General features: G+C 45.8%; 2 protein-coding genes across 9 annotated transcripts in view; both read left to right on the forward strand.

The window, feature by feature from the left end:
• The window catches only part of LOC310845006 (uncharacterized protein), a 448,061-nt gene that overhangs the window by 357,243 nt on the left and 77,518 nt on the right, over positions 1 to 13,300 (forward strand). The window lies entirely within an intron of this gene.
• Positions 4,425 to 7,525, forward strand: SOX2 (SRY-box transcription factor 2). The gene has a single exon (XM_083739899.1). The coding sequence runs from the start codon at positions 5,209 to 5,211 to the stop codon at positions 6,181 to 6,183; it is 975 nt and encodes a 324-aa protein (XP_083596025.1). The 5' UTR covers positions 4,425 to 5,208; the 3' UTR covers positions 6,184 to 7,525.

Raw genomic sequence — 13,300 nt, forward strand, 5'->3', positions numbered from 1 at the left:
AATTCTCTTAGCCCCTAACTGTCAAACAGGAGGCTCTTTTCAGAGTCCCCTCCCCCTTCAAATTACAACATTAAATAAAAGAACTCAGTCCTTCCTAGCCAACGGGTCTGTGAGTGGTTAAACAGAGCCCCCACCCCCCACCCCACCCCAATACTGGTGGTCGTCAAACTCTGCTAATTAACAGTGCTGAGAAATTCCATCCTAACAAGGACATTCTCTAAGTCTCCGCTGGTTCCCTGCCGCTCGCCTTCATTTCCATAAGAAGATTAAGAGTACAGGAGAACACACTCAAATGCAGATGTAGAAAAGAAGGGTTTTTAACGAGCATCATAATAGTAAGATGCTTGGCTAGCTCCCGCCTAATTGCTGCAAGTTAAACCTCTATTTGCAGCTCAGGACCAAATAAAATAAAATAAAACAGGGGGCCGTAATCTTTCCATCTCCTGAAGACAAGATAACTTGGGAAGTTAAGACGGAGCAAAGACAAACCAATAATCGTACTAATAAAAATATATATATCCCCCCCCCCCCGCAGCCGAACACACACACACACGTCGGGATATGCCAGCCTTTGCTGACTTAAGTGGTAGTTTAGATCAGAAAGAAAGTAAATATAAATCCGAGGCATTAAAACATTCAACACCTCTTCTTAATAAGCTCATAACAGTAACTCTCTCCCCCCCCTTAACACTCTGTCGCTGTGAAACATTGGGAGGGGGCTGTTTATTTCATTTCCATAAATTATACCAAAGGCAACGAATTTTAAATCCATTCAGATTAAAACGTCGCTCTCCAGGCCTCTCTTTAGAGAATGTCTGTATCCTACCATTGGCGAAGGGGGGAAATGAATGAGGTGCTGTTAGTCTGAAGCAGAAGATAAAGCCGTGGGTGACTCTATCGCTATCTCAGTTTATCTTTACCTATGTGTGCACAAATATGGTTTAAGAGGGAAGCCAGGATCTCTCGACACGTATACGTGTATACCTAGGTCTGAAAAAGGAAAAGTGAAGATTGGGCGCGGGTGAGGGGGGGGGCGTGCAATGCGCTATCGCTTTTATCTTATTTTTCTATAGCGCATTATTATGTATATATGCCAGAGACAGTTCATTGCACTGATAAGGAAAACACGGCTAATTAAAATAAAGCGGTAAATACTCGTGATAACGCAATTGTTAGGCAGCTCCATACCTTATTTAGATGATAAATGCAATTAACAAAGAGCGAAACCAGCCACTTTAACCTCTTAACTGTGTTATTATAGAGTTCAGTGCCAATAAAAAGCATCTAGTTATGCGTTTGTGTGTGTGTGTGTGTGTGTGTGTGTGGATTAGGGGGGGATCACTCTCCTCTTCCCCAATCCGCTAGGAGACTGCCTCCATGTACAGTAAGATGTGTGTGTTGCCCCCCCCCTTTCTAAAAAAAAAATACCTCACCAGCCATCAGTTATCATTGTATTAACAGAGACAAAATCACAGCCTCCCACACCCACCCCTTTTCTTCGAACTTAATTATCCATAAGATTCTTTTTTAAGGACGTTATCAACTATTTAGGCTAAATTATAAACAACAACAAAGTTAAATATGGTGCCTGGACAACTAGGCGTGCTCCATATATGTGTGGGGCGGAGAGTCGATGGGAGAGGAGCTCGGCGTTAACTGTCTGTTTTCTTCCACACACGGGAAAATGTAAGGGCCACGGTTGGATATTATTTACTACGATTGCAATGAATAAAATCAAGGAGGCTATGTGAAAGCTAGCGGTCTGAGGATTGCAGGCGCAGGCTTCTATTCATAATGTGTAAGTCTTATTAAGGAAATATACAAATAAATAAACTAATATTCATGAGCCTAACGAAGTAGAGTAGCGATGATACTCACATCGCCCAGCTACCTGCTCTATTATTTCAAGCCTTGTTGAGAAGTATTTGGTTTATAGGGAAAATAAGTGTGTAAGAGAGAGAGAGAGAGAGAGAGAGAGTGTGTTTTAAAGGGGGAAAGGCGAATTGACCAGTAGGGGGCGCACCAACCCCATGCGTAAAACCCCCAGCGCTAAAAGTCCAGGCGTCCTTCCAGACGCTTCTCCTTTCCTTTTGTGTTTCAAAATCACTTCTCAGCTTTTTTTTTAACTGACCCGATTAAGAGTTTTAAAATGTTATCAAGACTTTCTCAGTTTTTGCAGTCTCTCTCCAAGTCCCAAAGAAGAAATAAAAATATAGTTCATATTAGGGAAGCCATTCCCCACCCAGCCCCAGCCCCACTCTCCTTCTTCCTTCCGTGGCATCCCTTTGAAGTTTTCCAACAAACTTTAAAAAGAAAAATCGGGGCTAGCGGGAAAACCCGTTTTATTTCGTGTATGTGTGTCGGGCCTTTGCTTTCTAAGTTAGATGTAGCTTGCTGTATTTTCTGAACGTGATCTGAAAAGGGTCCTTCACGAGCATGCAGAAAAAGCGTGAAAGCAATGTCGAGTGGGGAGGAGGTGGGGGAGAAAATAATCTATTTGCCGGAGTTTCCAACAAAACGGAACGTGTCCAGCAATAGAAATCTCTACATTTTTTCTTATTCAGTTTCAGGGGTTAAAGCGGCGCAGGGGGGGGGAGGGAGGAGAGAGAGCCCCCGCAACAATGTTTAAGCACTTTATAAAGCTGAAACGGTGCGCGGGGGAGGGGTGCGCGCGTGCGTTTCTTTGTATTCAAGTGCGTTTTAGCCCCAGATCCTAATGAGAGCTTCGAAGTAAACTTAGCTGGCGCTTTGTTGAGCATCGTGACAGGGGGAAAAGAAGAGCTACCTATTTGTAACAGCTGGGTCGCCACCTCGCCGTGGCGGGGGGGGGGAATCTCACCTCACCTCTCTCTCCCCCCCACCCACTCCCACTCCCCCGCGGGCCCCGGTCGAAAAGCTTCCCTCCAGCACATCCTGCGCGCGCGCCCGCGGCTCTCCCTCCTAACCCCGTCCCTTCCCCACTTCCTCTCGTCCCTGCGCACCTGCTTCGCGAGGCTGGCAAGGGAGGGGAAGGAGGAAGGCCACGCTTTGTAACCGTGGAGAGGAAGGGTGGGGAGCGATTGCGGCGCAAGGAGGGGGATACAGTTTTTAGGACGGTTTCTGGGCTTTTCACCCAATCTGGCCTTTAGACTTTTGAGGGAGTAGAGGAGTGCGGGCTCAGGGGAGAGAAAGACAGGCAAGCAAGGAAGCAGCACTCCTTTATTCCGCGTAGAAATGTCTGCGGCAAAGCAGCCACCAGAGGAATATTGGAGAGGATCAGATGTTGAGGGGGGCGGGAGAGGGAGCCCAGCTTGGCGTTGCTTTCAGGTGTGGAATTGGGGGAAGGGGCAGAAAGAGGCCAACGAGCCGGGAGGGAACTTGGCGTCGGTCGAGAAAGGAAAACAGCCCTCCAAACCGAAATGCCTTGCCTGTGGAAGTAAATCTCGCCGGTGCCAATGACACGGATGCGCGCAAGGGAGCCTCGTGTAAATTAAGAGCCACCGAAGGCCAGGCAAATCGCAGTAGCCCTGGGTCGCAGCGTTAGCCGAAGAACCCAGCCATACACAAGTTTACTAAGAAATATGTCCCCTTCCCTGCGGTGTGAGGACCTCAAGTGTGCGTGCAGGGAGGTCATCGCAGCCTTTTCCATAAGCAGGACCAGGAGGGGTCTGCTGCTCTTGCCGAGGCTAGGTTCTGCCCAGTTGTCTGCTCCTAAGTGTCCCGGATGCCACCATGGGCCTTATTTTCTAGTAAACTTGGTTGCACAGCCACCAGAAGGATGGCAACCTCATCGGAGAAGGCCTAAGGGGTCAGGTCGGTTGGAGCAGGCGGCGTCTAGGCCTTATTTTGCAGGAGGGGCTGTCAGCAGTCTTGGGCAGCAAACGAGGACCTTACAAAAGCAGTGGGGACTATTTGTGGGCTCCCTGCGTTTCGTGCGGGTTAGCAGCCTGCGCTGGTCCTAGAGGCTTTGTTATGGGGGGGGGGGGTTAGCAATTGGGAAAGGAAGCCAAACTAGAAGATCCCTCGTCCTGCTAAAATCCTAAGAAGGAGCCTTCAGAAGCAGGGTTGCTGCCTTCCCTTCTCCTTTCCCCACCCCCCATCTGTCACGCAAAAAATGAAAATAAAGAGGGGGGAGTTGCAACCTTCCTCACTCAGTCTCAAGTCAACATCAAGTTGTTGCGGAGTGGGGCTTTTTGTTGTTTTGTTTTTAATGTCGCAAGAATGCTGTTTACACACTTCCTCCTCAAGGCGTGTGTGACCTGTTGCTTGTAAGAGGAGCTCCAAGGGGCCCTTTCAGTGGCTGCCTCGAAGACCCGCCTCCCCGCCTCCTCGTCCTCCTCCTCGCCCTCCCTCCCTCTCTCTCTCTCTCTCTCTCTCTCTTCCCGCTTCCCCAAGCCGAGCTGTCCCGGCTGGCGCGCGGGAAGCCCCGCCCCCTTTCATGCAAAACTCCAAGTCGAGGCTTGTGCTCAGTGGAGGAGCCGGCGGGCGCTGATTGGCCGGGGCAAACGCATTTATTCCCTGACAAGCCCCCCATCACATGGATGGTTGTCTATTAACTTGTTCAAAAAAGTATCAGGAGTTGTCAAGGCAGAGAGAGAGAGAGAAAGACAGAGGGAGAGAGTGTGAGAGTGAGTGTTTAGGAGGGGAAAAACACACACACACACACAAAAACAACAACAACAAAAAAGGGGGAAAAGAGACTTTTGCTGGCTCTTTTAGTCTTACAGAGATACAGAAAGAGAGAGAGAAAAGAAGGAAAGAATCGCAAGAAAGAAAGGAGGGGAAACGGACCAGGAAGAAGTTTCTCAATCAAGACTCTCCAAGCCTTCTTTGTTATGCTTCTCCTGCTTGAATAGTCGTCCGTGGGCTGCTTGCAGAGGGAGGAAGATCCCGGTGTTGATCCGATCGGGGGAGGATCTGTTTTGGAGGGGGAGCTCTCCCCTCCCTCCCCCCTCCCAGAGAAGACAAGTCCAGGTTGGGACACTCTCGAGCTCCTGTCGGCTGCCTTTCCTCTTCGCTTTTGTCCCACCTACAGACCCTTCCTTTTATTATTATTTTTTTGGGGGGGCGATTGTCGGATTCCTCTCTCCCTCGCCCTCTCTCTATGCGCCGGTGTGCTTTTTACTAGCTGGACTTCCTCGAAGCTGCGTTGGTTTCTTTGCCCACCACCATTCCGAAACCTCCCGGCCGCCCGTTGCTGCGCCCCCTCGGCCGAAAAAAGCCGTTTGAATGTACAACATGATGGAAACCGAACTGAAGCCTCCCGCCCCCCAGCAGACAGCGGGGGGAGGCGCGGGGGGCAACAGTAATTCCGGGGCCAACAACCAGAAGAACAGCCCGGATCGGGTCAAGAGACCCATGAACGCCTTTATGGTGTGGTCCCGGGGCCAGCGGCGGAAGATGGCGCAGGAGAACCCCAAGATGCACAACTCGGAGATCAGCAAGCGCCTCGGGGCCGAGTGGAAACTTCTCTCGGAGGCTGAGAAGAGACCTTTCATCGACGAAGCCAAGCGGCTGCGCGCCTTGCACATGAAGGAACACCCGGATTATAAATACCGACCCCGGAGGAAAACCAAGACGCTGATGAAGAAGGATAAGTACACTTTGCCCGGCGGGTTGCTGGCGCCGGGCTCCAACTCCATGGGCGCGGGGGTCGGCGTGGGGGCCACGCTGGGCGCGGCCGGAGTCAACCAGCGGATGGACAGCTACGCGCACATGAACGGCTGGACCAACGGCGGCTACGGGATGATGCAGGAGCAGCTGGGCTACCCGCAGCACCCGGGCCTGAACGCGCACAACGCCGCGGCCGCCGCCGCCGCCGCGCAGATGCAGCCCATGCACCGCTACGACGTGAGCGCCTTGCAGTACAACTCCATGGCGGGCTCTCAGACTTACATGAACGGCTCGCCCACCTACAGCAGCATGTCCTATTCGCAGCAGGGGACCCCGGGGATGAGCCTGGGCTCCATGGGATCCGTGGTCAAGACGGAGTCCAGCTCCAGTCCCCCCGTGGTCACGTCTTCTTCCCATTCCAGGGCTCCGTGCCAAACCGGAGACCTCCGGGACATGATCAGCATGTACCTGCCCGGGCCTGAAGTGGCGGAGCCGGCCGCCCCCAGCAGACTGCACATGTCGCAGCATTACCAGAACGCACCTGTGCCCGGCACGGCCATAAACGGCACGCTCCCGCTCTCCCATATGTAAGACCCACGGGGGGTGGGCGAGACGCGAGGAAGGCGAGGGCGAGAAATCTAGACCGAGCAACAAACTTTTATTAGAAATTCTGAACTTCTGACTTTTTCCCCCTTTCTCCCCTTCCTGTCCTCTTTTTCTGGGGGGGACACTATTTTTGTACAGAGAATAACTGGGTAGGGAGAAACCAATCAGATACAAAAAAGAAAAAGAAAAAAAATTCCAAACCCATCAAGGAACTTGTATAGATCTTTTTATTTTTGTTTTCTCCCTCCCTCTCCTTTGGAAAGGGATGCGACTCCACCAAACCTGTTCTCCCCCATCCTTCCCACCCCCACCCCCGAAGTTCCTATGGAAATGGTACTTTGCAGAAAAGGTTTTTAAAAGTAAAAAATAAAAAAGTCTTGACCCATAATCTTTAGAACTAGACTCCAGAAAGCGACGTAGGAAGGTGGGAGGGGGGAAGGGAAGGAGACTGGGAAATGGGGTGGGAAATGTTTTAATATTTGCAAGCAACTTTTGTACAGTATTTATCAAAATAAACATGGCAATCGAAAAGCCCATTGTTTATATTAAAAAGAGGAGGGGGGAAACCTTGAGAATTTGCCAATTATTTTTAAAATACATCAGAGTCTACTTAAGACGCTCTGATAATTGGATAGATGGATTTATAGCAGCTGCACAAAAAAGGAAGCTGAATTTTATTTTAAAACAAAAATCTGGACGTTTTAATTGTTTTAGCAATTGTACAAAAGGCAAAAAAATAAATAGAATAAGTACTTGCATACCATTGAACTGGAACTGTTTTTTTTATATAAAAGGGCAAAAGTTTAGGGTGTACTACATTTTTTACACGTTGTTTAAAAAGCAAAAATTGTATTGCAGGTTCACACACATTTGTTAATTTAAATAGCTTTTTTTGTTTTCAAACTTTCTCCTGTTCAGCTAAAACGACAGCAAAACAACCTGAAATTCTTGTGTTTGAAATATTTTCTTATGGTTTGTAATATTTCTGTAAATTTATTGTGACGCTATTTTAAGTTCTTTTAATTTTTGTCCCTCCTCATTTCCCGTAGTTGTACTCGGCTGTGTATTATCTGAAATCAGTCCGCCGGCAGTCCATGTGTATGTGGGTGTGCATATATGTATATTATATATATAGACACACACATATACATACATACATCTATATATACACATGTATATATACATATACATGGATATGTATATATACACAGACATATATATATATGAACTAATACCATCCTTATAAACAGGTACATATTTGAGTTAAGTTTTTACTCCATTATGCACAGTTTGAGATAAATAAATTTTTGAAATATGGACACTGAAATAACACTTGAGTCTTCGATTTATTTTCAGAAAGCAGGATGAATTTTATGTTATTTTTTTTATTCCGTGCTGCTCAAGGACCAGTTATAAACTGGTGTGATAAATAATATTGTAGAATAACACTCTAGGAATGAGGAAATCTTTTCCTGCTTTGTTTTCAGAAGGTAATTTCAGTGCCAATTAGTTTCTACTTAAAATAATGCGAGGCCTGAAATTGGATGTGGCCCAGATAACTATATGAAATGAGTAATCCTTCGACAATGGAAAACGCAGCCGACTGTAAGTGACACTTTTCTTCTGCTATAATAAATGAGAAAAGTAACATGGCATAGAAAGTCGGTTGGGTGATTTTCGCTGCTGGAAGAAACGACCACTTGTTGCCACCTGAAAGCTGACCAAAGCCCCCGGAGTTCAGATGAGGCTGGACTGTGAACGCGAGGCGAACCAGCAGAAGTAGGAAGCGAGCGAGGTGCGTGGCTCTCTTAACTTCTGTCGTAAGCAGGGCGATCTCCGCTTGAAGCGCTGTGCTTTGGGAGAAAATGGACTTGAAGTGAGGCTTGGCTGGCTGGGGTGTGCGTGTGTGCTGGTGTGTGTATTCTACAGTCCTCCGTGTGTGTTTGGGGGAAATGGCAAAGTCGCGGTTTCAAGACAATTGCACCACAACAACGCAAAAACGGGCAGCTCTCTGCGCCTTCCTAAACTTTCCCTGGTTTGTTTTTTTCATTGCAGACGAGGGAGTTTTGGGTCTCTTGAGGAGGTGGGGAAAGAGAAAGCCAGGGCGAGGGGGTGGCGTGGATTTAAATGTAAGCCATCAATACTGAGAATAATAATCTATTCAATTTTGTAATGCCATAGGCTTTCACAAAAGCTCTCTCTTCCTAGTTCATAATTCACCAGCGAGGTGAAGCAGCCAGTTTCAGGAAAAAGCTGCGAAACTCAAGCCCTCTCCCACCCCTCCAAAACGCACATTAAAGAAGACAACTTCGTCTGGCAGAGAGGTATATCTTGTTTAACTTTATGCTGTTATTTTCATTGTACCCTTAAATATACTTTGTTTTAAAGTAAGAAAAAGTATGTCGAGCCTTAGCTTGTAAAGATATCTGCTTTCCCACATCTGCATTTCCCACAGGTTTGTAATGCACCTGTTTGTTGGGTAAATTCTACTGAAATCAATGGGACATTATTTGCAATCCTGAAATACTTATGCGGAAGTAAAGCCCGATGAAAATCAATAGGACTTATTTTCAAGTATATTTGGGACTGGGCTGCGATTCTTGTAGACAAATGCCTGAGGATCGTGAAAGTGAGAGTTTTGTGAATCGTGGTTTGCATTTTAAACAGGCTTATAGAGAAGTATGCTCTGTGGGAATCAATGGAAAAACTAATGCCAAATCTGGGGTGAAAATGGAATAAATCCGGTCCTGTACGGTAGAGCCCTCGCCGCAGAAGCTTAAGACATTGGCGCAGACTAGATTTCTCTCTGGAAATCCTTCAGGCGCTATAGAGCCATTTCCCTCCTACATACAGCAAATTTCAGAAAGTATACATTTCACCGCCGGAACCAAAAATGAATACTGTTGTTTAGGATTTCTGAAAGCCATTTCAGAGTAGAACGTTTTGGGGGAAATCGTACAATTTTTTTAAAAAAAGCTGAAGAAGCAAGTGTTTAATTATTCCTCAGCAAACTATTATTTCTCAGTGAATGGCAATTGTTAGGAGTTTCAATTTATTCATTTACTGTATTTTAGAGATTCTTCCTTAGCTGCTAGTTTAGGCCGCTTACTGGCATCTCAGCTGAAATCCATTTGTTTGGGAAAGTGACACCGTGTGCTTGGACAGCTTCCTAACAGACCCTAACATACTTACTGGGAGGGAATTTCCAGTAAATCTGTTCCAAATCGGGCTCCAAGGCAAGAATTAGGACACAGCTTGCTGGAAAGTCAGTCCCATGACTGTACATCCTTGCAATGTGTTCTTAGGAATCCGTTCACTCGGAATCAAGTGCCATTGATGTGAGTGAGGTTCTTCCCCGTAAAAGTGCTTAGATGCGGGTTCTTAGGAGCAAGGTGTTTAATTACAAAAGTCCGGGCCATTTTATTGAATTCTTGAAACCCTCTCCACCAGCCCTTTGTGTGACTCCACAATTTGCAAACTACAATCGGTGGGTTTGATTTCAGGCCTTGCTTTCTAGAAGGCCGCTCTACAAAGAGTCTCACACGCAGGATTTCACCCCTCTTTGGGCTACTGGGCGCTTAGGAGCGATCTGCTCGCTTTCCAGAAAGGAATACGACAGAAGGGTTAAATTAATATTTGGAATTCTAAGTCCTCCGCCCCGATTCCCCCCCCCCACGTTTATGAATGTAAAACGGTCTTAGAGGATTTGCTTGCGACGGTAAACGCGCCCAGGAGAGATTCTTCACGTGCCGTGGTAAAAAGCTTTCCTCCCCTCTCGCTCACATTTCAAATTGTTGAATGTGCACTTTTCACGATAATTCTCTCATCCCGTACTACCGATTTCGACACTGTTCTTGTTGTTGTTAATTTTAGTTGATTACCTGGAAGGGAGAGCTTGGTCTGAATCCGTCGTCAAAGAAACTGAGCGACGTGGCGGGATTGTTAGGTGAACGCTTGCAAATGCATCCAGGGCCGCAGATAATCATTTGCTTTTAAACAAAATTTGCTGAATGAATTCTGCCACCTTCCCCCTCCATTCCAAACTGTGAGGTGACCAAAAGTTATTATTATTATTATGAAAATTAGAATGAGCTTTTGTATGCGCGATTAAGAAAACGCATTTGAAATCCGCTCTCTTGCAGTGATTGAGGCCGTGAGATAGGCACAGTTAAATGAACTGAGCAGAAACGTTATTCATGCAAATCTAGAAAGAGCTCCCCCCCCCCCGCCTTATTCAGCCGCTTTAACAAATAGGAGGCAGCATTTTCGATTTCCCTCCTATCTCTGAAATATAGGAATAACAGTTGTTTAACGCCCCTGTTTTGCTCCTTCAGCGTGTGGAAATGTATTTCCCCCAGATCCCTTTTAAGTGGGGCTCATGATCCTTTTTAAGGGCTGGTCTCTCCACCTATATTTCTTCTCCTTTTAAGAATAGGCACGTTGCTTGGATGTCGAGTGGCAGAGATGGAGTGTCACATTTCCTTAAGCCTAGGCCCAGCAAATAGACAGACCATGGATAAAGATTAGGAGATCCCCTGTGATTTCTTTTTTTTTTTTCGGGGGGGGAAGGATTATTATTATTATTATTGGTAGCATTTTAAGGACGGGGTGTTAAAATATTTTGCTGACCTGGAGAGGTAGATTAACAGGGTTTCTTGGCAAGCCGGAGAGGCTGGTATTACAGGCTGTCCCAAGGGGAAATGGCTCGAATTAACCACTAAATGAATATTTGACAAGGGCTCGTTTGGGGGGTATTATTACTACAAACGGGTCCCTATTGGACTTTGCAAGGGTCAAAGAGCAATGGTTCAATTAATTATTTAGACTGCTAGTAGATTTGGTTGTAATAGCTGTACTTATTCCTCCAAGCGACAAATTCTTGCGGTAGAGCAATCTCTGGAGGATCTCTCTCCACCCCACCCCCACCCAAGCTTCTCCATCCAGCTCTGAACACAAACCCAGAAGCAAGCAAGGCTGGCCTCCAAGACTCAAGGGGGGTTGGGGAATGACTGCCTGAATCTGGACGGCAAACAGATTTCGGCTTTTAAGGTACTTTGGGCTTCTTCCAACAAGGGCCGTGCAATGGAGCATAGAGCCGGGAGGTGGTTTGATTTTTGGGGGGGTCTGTGGGATAGGCTGCGGTAGCTCATCGTAGGCATTTGCCTATTTTAAATACAGATGTGAAAATACAGATATATCTATATAAATCCTACAGCTATTCTGGCCATAAAAGCCAGAACTGGCAATTGTATAGAGAGCATTTTTATTGGGTATCTGCATTAGGTAGGTGGATATTCAAAGTACCCAGAAAAAAAGTTCCATTCAAGGAAATAAGGACTGATTTTGTGTTGAGGACGATTCCAGTGTGTATGAAGTATCCCATAAAAGACATTATGAAGTGAATCTCAGTTTAAGGTATCTGTATTGCACTTTGGAGTATACTTGTGTGATATGTACACACACAATATACTATGACAGAAAGATTGGATGTATTTTAATTCATTCTTGATTAATCAGTAGTGATTAGGTATGTGGCGTTACTCCTATTGAATTCAGTTTGACTCACATGCATGGAATCAGGTTTTGATATTGTTTTCAAGTACTAAAATAATCAGAGCTGAGGTCCTCAACACACAGCCCAATCCCATGTAGATTTACTGAGGAGTCCTGCTGAATTCAGTAACACTTACTCCCAAGAAAATGTGGCCATGATTGCAGCCCTACTAGTAAGTCAATTCTGTTTAAGGCAGTTGGACTTCCGGCCAAGTCAATACGTTAAGACCAAAGACCAAACCTTATAGTTCCCGTGATGTAAGTAAACAAAACAAAACTTATTCAAAGCATCCTTCCTTGTGGGGAAGACGCAGATAGCAATGACTCCCTAAACTCTGGGGAAGAGTAATTAGCAAACCACCTTTAAATAACTAACCCCTTCCATTTTTCACAATTTTTCACCTTTGCCTCTTTGTTTTGCGACAGAAGTGTTGGTTAATTTCTGCCGGGAAGGAATTTGTCATAGTAGTTGTTGTGATGGTAGATGCTTACAAAAAAAAAAAGCGAGGGAGCGCAATATTGAGGGTGAGATTAGGTGACAATATATGTTGCATGAATAAGAGATAAGCTGCAAAGGATAGGAGGGTGTGTGTGTGTGTGTGTGTGTGTGTGTGTGTGTGTATAAGCAGTAATTATATGCCCAATTCATTCAGCTTTTCAGGACTTTTGTTATGGGAGTTCCACTGACGGCCTTGGAGCTGCCAGTTTCCTCCCATGGGAAAAGAACTGATCAAACGCCTCAGGGAGACAAGGAATAACGTTTAAGTGCATAGTGATGGGGTCCTCATTTTAGTCCATTGGACGAAAAAAATTAAACAGATCCTTTGTGTGTTTTGGGTTTACTTTTCAGTTGCTGGTAGTTTTAAGCGAATAGTTCCGAGATTGAAGTTTGATTGTGCCAGCAAGTTAGTAATATTAGTTTTATACCCACACATATAAACTAACTCCCCTCGCCCCATTTCCCACAAACTCAGCCGTAGACAACGTGATGCTCGTTTTTTAAACTTCTGGGGAAACTAGTTCCATTTGCAAAGAGTTAAAAGGCCAGGTGCGATCTTACGTTGTATTCTTCTTTACATATCGTTTTGATGTTTATTTCCTCGTTTTTTCCCCCTTAAGTAAATGCTAGAGAGCGTGTATTCTCTGAAGGTCAAATTAGCATCGAGGGGAAAGTAGCCCCTTTCCATTAGGAATGTAATTCAAGTTGTCACCTTGGCAGCTGAGGAACAACCCCGGTCAATTTCCCTCTCGTACATTTCACTTGTGTCCCTGGTGTTCTGAAAGTGACAAGCTGACGCAGTTAATTGTTTTACATGCAGGTAAACTATACATTGTGGTGAAACTGGCGTGCGGTAGAAGTGTGTGTGTGTATTACATATATATAATTTCAACCCTGAAACTGTACTACTGGTATTTATCATATGGGCATGCCGCATCGACTGTATCTAGTCATTGTGGGGAAGAAAACTGTAGAGAGAAATTTACAGTTTCCACACCTGGGTTAAAACCCTTTTTAAAATGAATGAATGAATGAATGAATGAATGAGAG

This window comes from Podarcis gaigeae (assembly GCF_964106915.1).
Source record: "Podarcis gaigeae genome assembly, chromosome: 5".
NCBI classification, from domain to species: domain Eukaryota; kingdom Metazoa; phylum Chordata; class Lepidosauria; order Squamata; family Lacertidae; genus Podarcis; species Podarcis gaigeae.

Coding starts and splice junctions, on each gene's coding strand:
- SOX2 (XM_083739899.1), top strand. CDS start 5,209: ATGTACAACATGATGGAAACCGAACTGAAGCCTCCCGCCCCCCAGCAG.